We start from the raw sequence: 14,799 nt of genomic DNA, 5'->3' as shown, positions 1-14,799 counted from the left end.
ATCTTCCATTATCTCTAATTAAATTGCAGAAAACACTGAAGGTTATGGAAAATGTTCATTTAAACTGTATGTTATTGGCATTAATGACGTCTTTAAAAATTGTATTAGTGTAGTGTATGGACTAGCCTTGAAACCAATACATATTAATTACCTCAGTGCATGAAATAAAAAAGATATGGACTGTATAAACGTCATACCATTAAAAAGCAAAAATATCCAGAAAACTAATAGCTTGGATGAATAACGGCATTTTCCACACATATCCAACACTGCACAAATTTCTCAAGGATATATCTTGGTTACTCTAAATTATTTTTAAAATGTTTTCTGTAGGCGCAGGCTATATTTAGGAGTTACCATCTGAGGTACACTTTGTGGTAATACAATATATTTTGTTATAGGGTCCTGAATGGCATCTTGTTCATTAAGCAGAAGAGACTTTATGTGTATGTTGTATTAATTTTGAATGTCAAGTTTCTCTGTATTAATATTAATTAATATTAATTCTTTTGCTGTCAAGTTTCTCAGTATTAATATTAATTCTTGTTTTTAAACATAGCTTGCTGACGATCAGGGACTGGTTTTGATGACCACTGTTGCCATGCCAGTATTTAGTAAGCAAAATGAGACTGTAAGTACTCATGTTGTATGCCAGCCATGTGCTACAAAATGGAGATTTTAGAAGCAGCACATATGTGTTTTAATGAAATTATATCTTTCCTGACTGTTAGGGTTTCCCTGCTGCATTTCCCACATACATTTGCATTTGCTAGCAGGATAAAATAAATAGCCTACACATTTAAATGCAAACAGCTGAAAACATTCAGCTGGAATAAAAAGACAGAGATACTTCACATTCAAGCTTTTCGCTTTTTGTACTTTATGTTCAAGTTTTCTACATTTTTCAAATACGTGCATTTTAGGTGAGCTTGGGTATATATGCCTGAAGCTGTTGATATTAATGCAGTGACATAGTGCCCAGGGGGCGGGTGGGGGCGCGATGCCCCGGGCAGAGCAGCCGTGGAGGCATGGCCACGTTATTGAGGGGCCGGGGCGGGGGCATTCGGGGGCGGAGGCGGGCGATGCCACAGTGGGGGCATAGGGCACACACGTACCCTGGGCACGGTTTCCTCTCGCTCTGCCCCTGTATCAATGGAAAATAACAAGAATAAATTTTAACTGGAATGACATACCCGGATGCTGGCCAAACACAAGTATTTAAAGATGGTAGAATTGCAAGGGAAATTTCCACAGCAGTTCCATACAGGAAACTGTATACACCAGGGGTCCCAATCCTTTTTAATCCTATCAGCATCTTTGAAAGTCTGCCACAGGTAAGTGAGTGCAATCACAAAATGGCTACTGCAGAAGGTAGAACCAAGCACATAATGCCAAGAAGTTAGGTTATGCATCCTTCTAATTGCAATTCTTCCACATTTCAGACTGAAGATCAGAATGGTTTTTTAAAATGAACATCCTGTTTTAAAACATTTTATTCAATGCACACAGCTTACCTTCAGTCGCACAACCAAGATCTTTGAGCTATAGTGGCAGCTGCTGTCAAACCAACAGTTGCCCAAATCTGCATAGACAATCAGATCTTCAGTGGCCAGTCAGAGGGCCTGCTATAGCCCTGCTTCTGCACAACATATTTATAATGAGTTGCAATTGTTATAAATGAACCCGTTTTCCCCTTTAATAAATGGAAAACAAATTCATTTGCAACTATTGCAACTCATTATAAATCTGCTGTGCGGAATCCCCCTTCTTAGGCACCAGAAAATGAGTTGGCAGCACCATGGTGCCCCCAAGTACATGTTAGGGACCCCTGGTGTACACATTGTGTCCATGCACTTAGAAGCCTATGTATACCCTGTGTGTATCTTCCCCCCTCCCCACCCACCATGTATACCCTGTATTTCTTCCCCCCTTCCCACCCACCATGCACCCAATGATTAAAACGTGTATATATATCCAGCAGAAATAATGTGGTACTATGTGCTGCCTCTATTTTTAAATATTTTTTATTTACCTTTCACAAAATATTTACATTTCATTTGCACATACATCCCCGTTACATTTCTTCCTGGCTATCTTAGGCATCAGCTATCAGCATACTTTGGGAAAATGTCACCCTTTTAAGACATTTTGCCTAGTATGGTTTCCCAAGGAGAAGTGTTTAATTGTAAATGTCTTCATCAACTGAAACTTTGCACACTGTTTGTTTCCTGTGTAAGGAAAACAAGAGAACTGTTGATTTTACCTGTATAATTATTCAACCAGATGAGCTGCAGGCACCTAGCTTTTCAAACAGTAGAAAGACTTGGCTGGTTATCTGGACTCTTTCATGCAGTTTTAATCCATATGGGAAATAATTATTTATTGAATGCACTGCTCTGTGATTGTTTTTCAAACTAAACTGCATTTTTTTAAAAAAAAATCTTTTAAAATAGAGATCGAAAGGCATTCTTCTGGGAGTTGTAGGCACCGATGTCCCTGTGAAGGAACTTTTAAAGACTATTCCAAAATACAAGGTAAATGACAGTTGATTACTAGTTCACTATATTGAAAGAGAAGTAACATGCATTTATATCTTTTGGCTTTCCTCTTTTGGCCTTCCTCTTTTGGCCACCCACCTTTACTTCCCTTTTCAATTTTAGGTAGTATGATTTAGTTGCCATCTGATTTACTGTAGATTATGTTTTTAACTGTTTTAGTTGATTTACTGTGCTTATAAATTGTTGTGAGTCACCTGGAGCCCACAAGGGGAAGGGTGACATATAAAACTACTATTTCTACATATCATCATAATCATTAATTATCATAAAGACTATATTAATTATTATAATATCATGCAAACCAAATATTGTTTAACAAGATAATGGCATGATCGTGATCTACAGAATGTGAATCAGAATCTTGAGAAAGATATCTGAATTGTATTTTGTAATCACAGACTGTAGTAATATCCCATCTCCCCCTAAAATCCCATATTTAGTAAGTCAGGGAACTCTTGGGAGTCATGCAGGATTTGTGAAGGGCTGCAGTGGAGAGAACCCATGGAAAATGGGGAGTTCACTTATGCAAACCAAACCTTCAGTTCTCACTGTATATCCATTTCAATATGATGTAGAAGTGTATTAATTATTTGGCAACTAATACATTCTACTGATTGCAAAGCTTTCTCATGCTCAAAATGTGGAATACATTTTCCATGACAAGAAGACAATACAGTCCCCCCAATTCTATTTTGCTGTTACGAAAGATTCTTTTAGATTCAAAATACGTCCAGTTTTTAGAAGATTGCAATATTATGTTGTATTTACTATAGAAAGTATACTTTGTGCTGCAAATGGCATATATTACAGTTGATATTTTGGTGGCACAGTTTAATTTATCCAGGTTTCTGGCCCTTTCCGCATGGGCACAATAAGTGGCCCAGGGATGGCAAAAATGCCATCCCTGGGCTGCTGTTCACATGCCATCCTGGCCGCCCAGGAGCGGCGTGAAGCCGCCCCTGTTAACCTCGCTAAAGGTTTTCCAAAGCACCTTCTTCCTGTCGGCGTGGTGCGAACAGCACCAGCGGGAAGACGCTGCTTTCCCCCTCCCCTCCACTCACTGACACATCCAGCATCACTCTGGAGGGCTGCAGAGCCCCGCCCACGCTGCCCTCCGACCCCTGGAGGTCAAAGGGCAGCATGGGCGGGTCCCTACAGCCCTCTAGAGTGACACTGGATGGGACAGTGAGTGGAGGGGGGTGACCAGGAGCCGCCTCTCTGGCTGAAGGGAAAGTCGAGGCCACTTGCATGCTCACATGCAAACAGTCCCCGAGCCTCCACTGGCATGCTTCATGCCGGTGGAGGTGCGTTTCCGCCCATGTGTGAAAAGGGCCTCAGAGTAAGATTCAGATTGTTCTTTGAGATTAAACACTGTGTGATGATGATTTTTAGGCCCATCAAGACATAACAATGATGACATCAAGCAAAACTTCTATCAACTTCAATTTGATCATGAATAAAGGAGAGGATTTGTTAGAAATAGTTCTTCCATAGAATTGGAATACATGGAATACTAGATTCTTGGGGCATTGAGGCTAGTCACTGGACTCTTCTCATTCTATATTAACAAGAAACCAACTCCATGGTACATGATGGAGCTGGGGGAATTAAGCAAGGTTTTGAGATATTGGGTAATTTTTCATGAAAAAATTTAGCCCACCATACAGCTCATAGAAGGCTTATATGATGGTTGTGTTACCATTGAAGAAACACTACTTTATCCATTTTTATTACATCAGCTAAATCAGATCAATTACAATTATTTACGATAATTTGGCATTTAACAATTTTAGAGTTTGAGTGCCAAGTTTATAATAATTTGGCGATTACAATGACATTTTTGTGTGATTCTTCACTGATCAGATCTCTCACATCTGCTCCAAATTAATCCCCAGCTAGTTTAGACCCTATCAGTTGAACAAAATGCAAAAGATCCTATTGGAGAATTTTGAATCTGGGGATTTGTCCCATGGAGCTCCAAAGTTTTCTATATTAATACCCATGTGGTTTGATATATATGTAAGACCCTTAACTGAGAGTACACAAAGATTTGGAGTTGGTTGTTATAAATATACTGATGACACCGAGCTATGCATCTCTTTGAATAAGCTTCTAGACCATGATGTTTCTGTACAGAGCTAGTACATGGAAGCTGTGGTCAAGTGACCGAGAGTGTATTTTGTGAAGTGACCGAGGGTGTAGTTTGTGAAGCTGAATCCAAATAATATTGAGATTATTGTTGGTGATAAGGATGGCATTTTGGTGGCAGCCCATTCATTAACTTGGACAAACCATTTTGTACATGTGATATGACATTTCTTCAGCTGTTCGTTTTCTAGGTCTAATTCAAGGACTAGATCTAATTCATTTTTAAAAAGCCCATTGTGACCTGGCACCTTTGTGCTTGACGTTTTGTTTCTCCCCATATAAACCAGTGTCCCAGATCAATTTTTTAAATAGCAAGGGCTTTTAGCCATACGTTCCCATAAATTTGTTAGAATTTTGCTCCATTCAGGATTCTCCCTGTGGCTTCCCCTACACTTCTGGAGGCAGTTAAGAAGGTACCTGTCCCTCTGACTTTCAGAAGGACTTGCAAAACTGAATTGTTAGGACCTTTGATGAAAACTGAAAAATGTAAATACTGGTTTCATTCGTTTTTTAAGTTTTATTTTTATTTCTGGAATCTATTTTTTCTTTTTCTTATTTTTAATCTGGAAATGATGTTAGAATCATTATTACTCTTAGAAGTTCTCTGGAATTCTTTGTTAAATATATTATGTGGACAGAAATATGTTAAATACATATCTTGGAAGTTAATCTATTATTTATTAAATTATTATTTATTAAATTTAGTAACATGAGTCAAAAATACGGTGTAGGGATAAATAATAGAATGTAGTACTCTAGACTGGCAAGGGTGTTTCTTGCCTTTAGACATGACCACACCCATATGCATCTAATGAATTTCCCCATAACATTAGGAATGAACTTTCTGAGAAACAGGAGGAGGGTTAGAAGAACACAACAGCAAGCAATCACTTTGTGCCATTGTTAATATTCCAGATACGAGTTTTCATGGTGTTATATACCATGACATCATCATTATAAATTGGGATTTATCATGCCAGGGTGCTCTTTCGTTTAATCGCATTGGGACATTTAGTTTAGGGAAATCCTTGCAAACATTCACAGCTGCTTATGGCATAATGCACAGAATGCTAGAAATTAGTTATGTCAAAGCTGTCTGATAGTTCCCGGCAAAACCAGCAAGTTGTAAACTGTTTTCTGTATTTAGTCTGTTTTCCCTGTTGCAAAGCTGTGTTGTGCAGAATATCTGCCAAAGCTATCAGCAGCAGGTTTTCCACAAAGGGATATTTTAATGACTACTAGATCAGTGATTTGGAGGTACATTTATTGCAATCAATGAGTGCAGTCAGCTGTGTAAGTGGAGCATTGTCAAATGGGCTGGATTGTTATTGAAATCAGTACAGTGCTAAATTTGATTAAAAGTGTACTTGTAGGCAATGCAACACTGCATTGCTCTCAGATTATTTCCCATAGATCTCTTGGCTTTCAAACTGGAAACTGCACGAGCCTCTGAATTAGAAATTGCTCTCTTTTATGTGTGTAGAATCCATGTAATGTAGGAGATGCAGTAGCCTGAAGATACAATCTTTGTTTTCCCATGCATTTTACAAGCTTTCAGATGGAAGATTATGTCCCCTCCCCTCTCCCCTAAAGCAAACTTTCAAGTAAATTAATGGCCTGCCTCTGTGACACAGTTCACCAAAAAGTGACTATTTTAGGACAGGGATTAATTTCACTGCTAGCTTGGAGTCTTGCAAAACTGGATTTTGGGCTTCCACAGGATTTTTGACTTATGCAAGGCCTCAGGTACTGGATTTGTAAAATGTCAGATAGTTCTTTATTGCCATTAAGTCTATATGTGTGTGTGTGTGTGTGTGTGTGTGTGTGTGTGCGTGCATGTGTACATGCCTGTATATCTTTACATTCTGGTCATTTTGCCAGTGCTTTCAAAAATACCACCCAATCAGAGTTGTGTGCTCTCTCTGTGGGTGGTTGTCAATGTAACCTTCTCTGAGTATTATTTATATTTGAAAGGTAGAGTAGAGAGTCACTCAATAAATAAATGACTTACAAGTACCAGTTTCAGTTGGAAATCACAGAACACACTGTCTTTTGGTAAGTTCCTTCACAACCCTGTTGAAATGAATGGAATTAGCACAAAAGTATCCGGTTGATCCCTTTGTGAGTACTCAAGCATTTGTTTCTTGCTTAGGTGAGATCATGCTAAACTGTGTTTTTCTCCTATATTTCCATACAGTTAGGTATTCATGGATATGCATTTGCAATCACAAACAACGGATATATTCTGACTCATCCAGAACTCAGGCCTCTGGTAAGATAAAGCTGCATGCTGATTGATTCCATGCATGCTGTGGTGATGTTTCCTTTTTAAAAAAATTCTCATATGCAGAACCAGAATATAGAATTTGAAAATTTTTAAAAAATCTGCCTGACAAGAGAGAAAGACTTTAGCAAAAATACTGCAGACATTTCAGTCTGAGGTCCAAGACAAATGATAACAGCAGTTGTTTGGTGATATAAATGCATACAAGTTGTTCAGGACGAGACCCAAACCCCCATAAGTGCAGAAAGGCAAAGCCATAAATTGCTGCAATTAAATACACTTATATTGAAATGGAATGCTGTGTTCTTTAGTAATAACCTCTATTTGTCATGTGTAAGTGGACTCCAATTTAAAATCAGTGGAGAAATTTTATACAAGCCCCCCCCCCCCCCCCCCACACACACACTTTTAGCCAAACGGAGATGCAAGGATTCTTCCCAGTTTCAAAATAGTGACATAGCAAAGTTTACTCTATTACCCTTTTCACCATCTTTCTATTAATCAAAATTAGAAAAAAAAGATGATGTGCCCACTATATTAAAGTTTATTGACATGCTAGTCTAAGGTGTTCTAATTTTTAAAGAAATATTTTATTAAGAGTGTTCATACTTTCTGAATCTGATTATAGAAATGGTATGATAAGATAATTTGAGCACCATTTCCCAGATAGGCACTAATGGATTTGAGTAGAATCTTAGCAGAAGGTGGCTGTATTTGTAAGTATATGAGCGTGCCAAACCAATTAGAATTATTGTACAGTACATTACAGTTTATGTAACCGTAATTGCAACTTTAATGAACGTTTATTCTTTTAAATGTTTGGATTAGGCATTGGGACTTGGTTAATACTTACATACTTAATACTTAATACTTGATAAGGAAAATTAAATGAATCATCAAGACAATAGGTTTTTCCTAGATCATATTTAAGGAGCTTTTACTTTAAATGGAAACAATCAAAAGACATGAAACAGGTTGATATAATTGGACATGAAGTGGAGAGAGTGCATAGACAGAATTTTTTTCTCATTTTGCCACAATGCTAGCACTTGAAGGTACCCAATAAAGTTGATGGTCAATAGATTTAGAATAGACAAAAAATATTTCTTTACTCCATGAGCAATCTTGATACTTATTCCTGTGTTAAATTCCTGAATTTAAAAGACACAGAAAGGTAGAATCATAGAATCATAGTGTTGGAAGGGACCATACAGACCATAGAGTCCAACACCCTGCTCAGACCAAGATCAGTCTAGAGCATCGCTGACAAGTATTTGCCCAGCCACTTCTTAAGGACTGCCAGTGAGGGGGAGCTTACCACCACCCTAAGTAGCCAATTCCTCTGTTGAACAGTGCTTAAAGTAAACATTTTTCCTAATATCCATCCATTTACCTTTCCACCTGTAATTTAAATCTATTTAAACACATTGCCAGTCCTATCCTCTGTCACCAATAGGAATAGTTCTCTGCCCTCCTCTAAGTGACAGCTCTTCAAATACTTAAAGAAAGAAATCATGTCTCCTCCCCTCAATCTCCATTTCTTCAGACTAAACATTCCCCAAGTTATTGTCGAAGGCTTTCACAGCCGGAATCACTGGAGTGTTGTGTGGTTTCTGGGCTGAATGGCTGTGTTCTAGTAGCATTTTCTCCTGATGTTTTGCCTGCATCTGTGGCTGGCATCTTCAGAGGATCCTCTGAAGATATCAGCCTCAGATGCAGGCAGAATTTCAGGAGAAAATGCTACTAGAACACCACCATACAGCACGGAAACCACACAGCATCTCATTCCCCAAGTTCTTCATCCTTTCCTCACAGGACTTGGTCTACAGGCCCCTGATCATCCTCGTCACTTTCCTCTGCGCCCATTCCATCTATCCATATCCTTTATGAAGAGAGGCCTCCAGAACTGCACATGCTCCAGTTATGGCCTAATTAATGCAGTGTACATCAGTTCTATAGCATTTGGATGTTATGCCTCTGTTGATTCAGCCCAAGATTGCATTAGCCTCTTTTGTTTATTTGGTTTTTTTCGCTGTGACACACTGGCTGCTCATATTTAACGTATGGTTCACCCATATATTACTCTTATGCTTAATATAGATGCATTGTGAGAATACCTAACTTGCTCACAAATGAAGATATATAGGCCTTTTCATTTCAGTAATGTATGATGTCCAGTGTACACACTAACTACCCCTTCCAGTTAATATAGCCCTTTATTCATCCCATTGGCAAACACCTCTCTCATTCATTAAAATGAGGTCTGAGAATGCAAACACTTAGCTCAGGATGGGGATTTAGTTAGATATAGTGCAGTATGATGTTAACCATTTGACATTTTAATATGACAGATTGACTGTAAGACTATTCTTTTGGCTTAAAAATATAACCTATAATACATTTATAAGTATCACCATGTGATGGAACCTTTTATGGATGTCTTCTGGAGGTTCTGGAGCATTTTGAGAGTGTTTTATATTTAGTTGCAGTATATTTTTAAAACATTAAGCTGCAGGGTCATGTGCAAAATCTCCACTGATTCAAGGAATTTCCACCAGTGGAGTAGGACTTCACCACCACTACAGTCTAAAGTACCTTTCCATCATAATGTGCACCCCCCTCCTTGAGCTTCGGAAGGTCTGAGTTATTGCTATCTAAAGTTAGTAAGTTATAGAAGTGATTGTTTTGAAAGAGTCTGCAACATAGGGTTGGTCAATACTAAAAAAATTCGGTAAAATTCGGATTTGGGTATTTTGGGGCATAAAATGATTTGTATGCCCGAATCCGAATCATAGCCGATTCGGATATACCCGAAAATTCGGGTAAATCCGAAAAATTCGGGTCCGTTTTATTATTTTTTTGAATTTTTGGTGTTTTTACACGTTTTGGCCTGCAGATGGTGCAATTTTAAAGCTAGCAGCACTAAAATTTCAGGATATCATCTGGAGACTGTCCTGATGATTCTCCCCAAGTTTGGTGCAGTTTGGTTCAGGGGGGGCAAAGTTATTGACCCTCAAAAGGGGTGCCCCATCCCCCATTGTTTCCAATGGAAGCTAACAGGGGATGGGGGCTCCAATTCTGCAGGTCCCTAACGCTGGACCCCCTGAACCAAACTTCGAGTATCATAGGGACAGTACATTTATGATACCCCGAAATTTTGGTGACAGTAGCTCTAAAACTGCACCCCTCACAGTCACCCAAAGAAATTTCCCCAGATTCTGTGCTCTGTAGTGGCTGGCTGGCTCCATTGCAGCCAATAGGAAATTTCTGTGGGAGGGCTGTGGAGTGCACATTTCTCATGGTAAACCCACAAAACTTTCAGGGTGTCTTCAGGAGAGTCTCTTCATGACACCATCCAGGTTTGGTGACCGTTGCTTCAAGGGGTTCAGTGTTATGGGTAGGGTCCATCTCCCACTGCCCCCATAAGCAAAGTTCCTCTAACCTGGATGGTGTCATCCAAAAGGCTGTCCTGAAGAGACGCTGAGCATTTTGTGACTGTACCTTGATAAATGTGCACCCCACAGCCCTCCACCAGAAATTCCACATTGACAGCAATGCAGAAGTCACTGCAGAACAAAGAATCTTGGGCAAATTTCTGGGGGTGCCTGCAGGGGACGCATTTTGAGATGTATCAGCACCAAAATATCAGGGTATCATCAGGAGACTGTCCTGATGACACCCCCACGCTTGGTGCAGTTTGGTTTAGGGGGGCCAAAGTTATGGACCCTCAAAATGGTAGCCACCATCTCCTTAGCTCTCATTGGAAACAATGGGGGATAGAGCCCCCCCTTTGAGGGTCCATAACTTTGTCCCCCCTGAACCAAACTGCACCAAACTTGGGGGGTGTCATCAGGACAGTCTCCTGATGATACCCTGAAATTTGGTGCCACTAGCTTTAAAAATTCCGGTTTTCATGTTTCACCGCTCCTGCACATGAAGCCTGCTGGAGTGAGTGAGCGGTGAAACACGCAAACCAGCATTTTTAAAGCTAGTGACACCAAACTTTCAGGGTAACATCAGGAGACTGTCCTGATGATACCCCCAAAGTTTGGTGCAGTTTGGTCAGGGGAGCCAAAGTTATGGACTCTCAAAGGTGTAGCCCCCATCCCTATCAGCTCCCATTGGAAACAATGGGGAATAGTTGCACCCCTTTTGAGGGTCCATACCTGAACCAAACTGCACCAAACTTGGTGGGCAACATCGGGACAGTCACCTGATGATACCCTGATAATTTGGTGCCAATACATCTCAAAATGCGTCCCCTGCAGGCACCCCCAGAAATTTGCCCAAGATTCTTTGTTCTGCAATGACTTAGCTGTATTGCTGTCAATGGAGAATTTCTGGTAGAGGGCTGTGAGGTGCACATTTCTGAAGGTATGGTCACAAAGCTTTCAGGGTATCTTCAGGAGAGTCTCTGGATGACACCATCCAGGTTTGGGGAATTTTGCTTCAGGGGGGTTAATTCTATGGGACCCAAAAGGGTAGGGCCCATCTCCCACTGCCCCCTGATGTAAAGTTCCCCAAACCTGGATGGTGTCATCCAGAGACTCTCCTGAAGATATCCTGAAAGTTTTGTGGGTTTACCATGAAAAATGTGCACTCCACAGCCCTCTCAGAAATTCCCTATTGACAGCAATGCAGCTAAGTCACTGCAGAACAAAGAATCTTGTGCAAATTTCTGGGGGTGCCTGCAGGGGGTGCATTTGTAGATGTATCGGTACCAATATTTCAGTGTATCATCAGGAGACTGTCCTGATGATACTCTCCAAGTTTGGTGCAGGTTGGTTCAGGGGGGCCAAAGTTATGGACCCTCAAAAGGGTAGCCCTCATTTCCTTAGTTCCCATTGGAAAGAATGGGGGATAGGGACACCACTTTTGGGGGTTCATAACTTTGGCCCCCCTAAACCAAAATGCACCAAACTTGGAGGGTATCATCAGGACAGTCTCCTGTCTGATATGTTTAAAAATGCCTCCCCTGCAGGCCAAAATGTGAAAAAAACACCAAAAAATAAAAACGCAATTCGGCTGGTAATCCGAATCCCATGGATTCGGATCTGTTAGGATTCGGACAGCTCAGATTCGGCCCCTGCTCGTCCGAATCTGTCCGAATCCGTGCAGATTCGGTAAAAATTCGGATTTGGACTGTCCGAATCTCCAACCCTAGTCTCCATTCTTTCATGTGGTTTAAAATCCAGGCTATATGGCCATCAGGAGCATAATACAAATGTTCTTACTGCCCTGAGCCAAAAAGCTCACATGAACTAGGACCAAACTCTTAAGGAAGATTCCTGAGTTTGCAAGCTATCCATTGAATATTCCCAGTGCATGAGATTTCAGGTAGATAGCTTTGTTAGATTGTGGTAGCAGAATAAAATTTGAGTCCACTAGCAACTTAGAGACCAACAACGTTTTCCAGGTGTAACACTTTGTGAGTCAGACTTCACATAAAGGGTGCTTTGATTCATTTAAGGTTACACCCCGAAAAATTGGTCTCTAAGCTGCCACTGGATTGAAATTTTGAAATGCTTATGGTTATTTATTAACAAACAAATTTGTCATGTGAAAACGGACCATTGATACTTACGTGAAGGGTGTTTCTCCTGAGAGGTCGGAGGGTGTCTCGTGGGTTGTTCCGTTCTCTTACCTGGGAGGCAGGTCTAACTGAATTTCTTCCCCCTTCCAACTGTCATAACGTCCCTTCTACCCTCAGCATCACATTGACCATGTAGTTCATACACACACAGACAGTGGAAACATGGAACTTAAGTAACATTTAATTAATTAATTGTCATTCCGAATGTAAAGTTGGGAATTTCCCAATTCAGTACAAAACCAGCAACTTAAAAACACCATCAACATTTTAACTGAACATATAACCACACTCAACAGTATGGTAAGTGTCCATTGCCGGAGACCTCTTTCAGGGAGGGCCGAGACACCCTCCGACCTCTCAGGAGTAAGACACTTCATGTAAGTATCAATGGTCCGTTCTCCTGGAGGTGGAGGGTGTCTCGTGGGACATACCAACGCAGTGTCCCAATCTCCCTGTGTGGGAATCATTGGTCTCCAGAAACATGATGCAGTACCTTGGTTCCGAATATCACTCTGTTGTCAGCCCAGGACTGAATCTGATAATGTCTTACAAATGTTGAAGATGAAGACCACACAGAACCGCATTATATATATCTTCCACCAACACCTGGTGTCTTGGTGCTGTATTTGTGGCTGCACTCCTAATGGAATGCACCGTGATACCTGATGGAACCTCTAGGTTAGTATTTTTGTAAGCCCCTGCAATGCATAACTTCAAATTTGCACTAATGGCAGCCGTGAACATCTTTTGACCCAAATTGGGATGAGAAACGTTAATGTCAGGAGTTTTTCTGATGGACTCGGTTCGTTTAATGTACACTCTTAGAGCCCTACGGACATCTAGTGTATGCCATCTTTTCTGTACCTCCCCTGAAGGGTTAAGGAAAAATGCGGGCAACACAATCTCTTGCCTTAGATGAAAACGCGTACGAACTTTAGGTCAAAAATTGGGGTCTGGGAGTAGCACTACCCTGTCTGGATAGAATGAGCACAAGTCATCCCTAACCGACAGGGCTCTAATTTCTGAGACCCTTCATGCAGAAGTTACCGCCACCAAGAACAGCAACTTCATTCTAAGCTACCGCAGGTGTATGGAACCAATGGGCTCAAAAGGTAACTTAGTAAGCCCCACCAGGACTGTATTCAGATTCTGTGATGGAAACTGGTAGATAACTGGACTCTGTGTTTGACTGATCCCTTTGAGAAATTTGCGTATATCTGGATGACTAAAAACATGGGAACCTAAGTTATCAAGCCATGCTGTGTATAAAGCTGCCAACTGCCTTTTTAAGGCACTCTCAGCCCGGAAGCCACTCCATCTTGCAGGAAAGCTAGAATATTTGGAAGCTGGGGAATTTCTGGATTTATGTGCCTTTTGCCGCACCAACCTACGAAAACACACCACGTACAATCATAAATGTGGTTGGTGGACCCCCACCTAGCAGCTAGTATTGTGTTAATGACCTCAGGTGAGTAACCCTTGTCCGTTAACCTTGTCCTTTGAAGAGCCATGCAGTTAAGTGAAGACGATGTGGCTCTAGATGGCAAACCGGACCCTGAATCAACAAGTCTGCTCTGGTCGGCAGATGTAAAGGTTCTATCATTGACAGTTGAATGATGGTCTTCTTGGCCAATAGGGAGCAACCAGAATCATTTTGTTGCATTCTCTCAAAAGCCTGCGCAGTAGACGTCGCAGAAGTGGAATTGGAAGGAAATCGTACACTGTCCCCTGTGGCAAGGTGACGTTAAGGCGTCTGTCCCCATTGCCGCTGGATAGTAATAGCGGGTGAAGAACTGCGGTACCTGGAAATTCTGTGGTGAGGCAAACAGATCCACTACTGGATAGTTGAACCTGCTGGTCACCTTGTGGAAAATCTGCGGATGCAGTTTCCATTCCAGATTCGAAAGTACCTGACGGTTCAACCAGTTTGCCCTTGCGTTCAACTGTCCGCTGATATGCTCCACTCGGAGCAACGCCAGATGTTTCTCCGCCCATGCTAACAACGTGGTTGCTTGCTTCTGAAGTGCAGAGGAGCGTGTGCCTCCTTGATGGTTTACTTATTCCTTTGCTGCCACATTGTCCATCCGTATGAGTACGTGCTGGCCCTAAATTAAGTTGCTGAACTGAAGTAACGCCAGGTAAATTGCTCTTAACTCGAGGAGATTTATCGGCAAGTGATGCATCGAGTTTGGATATACGTTGATCGCAGGTAGCCC

The 14,799-nt window shown here is 41.0% G+C and overlaps 1 protein-coding gene across 5 annotated transcripts in view; it reads left to right on the top strand.

Annotated features, from left to right (window-relative positions):
- The window catches only part of CACNA2D3 (calcium voltage-gated channel auxiliary subunit alpha2delta 3), a 707,732-nt gene that overhangs the window by 519,655 nt on the left and 173,278 nt on the right, over nucleotides 1–14,799 (top strand). For all 5 annotated transcript variants that reach the window (XM_048490851.1, XM_048490852.1, XM_048490850.1 and 2 more), the window contains 3 exons: nucleotides 560–631; nucleotides 2,454–2,534; nucleotides 6,904–6,978. In XM_048490851.1, the coding sequence (XP_048346808.1) occupies nucleotides 560–631; nucleotides 2,454–2,534; nucleotides 6,904–6,978 (228 nt within the window). The remainder of the gene's footprint in view (nucleotides 1–559; nucleotides 632–2,453; nucleotides 2,535–6,903; nucleotides 6,979–14,799) is intronic.

Source organism: Sphaerodactylus townsendi, linkage group LG03, assembly GCF_021028975.2.
Source record: "Sphaerodactylus townsendi isolate TG3544 linkage group LG03, MPM_Stown_v2.3, whole genome shotgun sequence".
Lineage (NCBI taxonomy): Eukaryota > Metazoa > Chordata > Lepidosauria > Squamata > Sphaerodactylidae > Sphaerodactylus > Sphaerodactylus townsendi.
The sequence above is the reverse complement of the archived record's forward strand: the minus strand, read 5'-3'. Positions and strand labels throughout refer to the sequence as shown.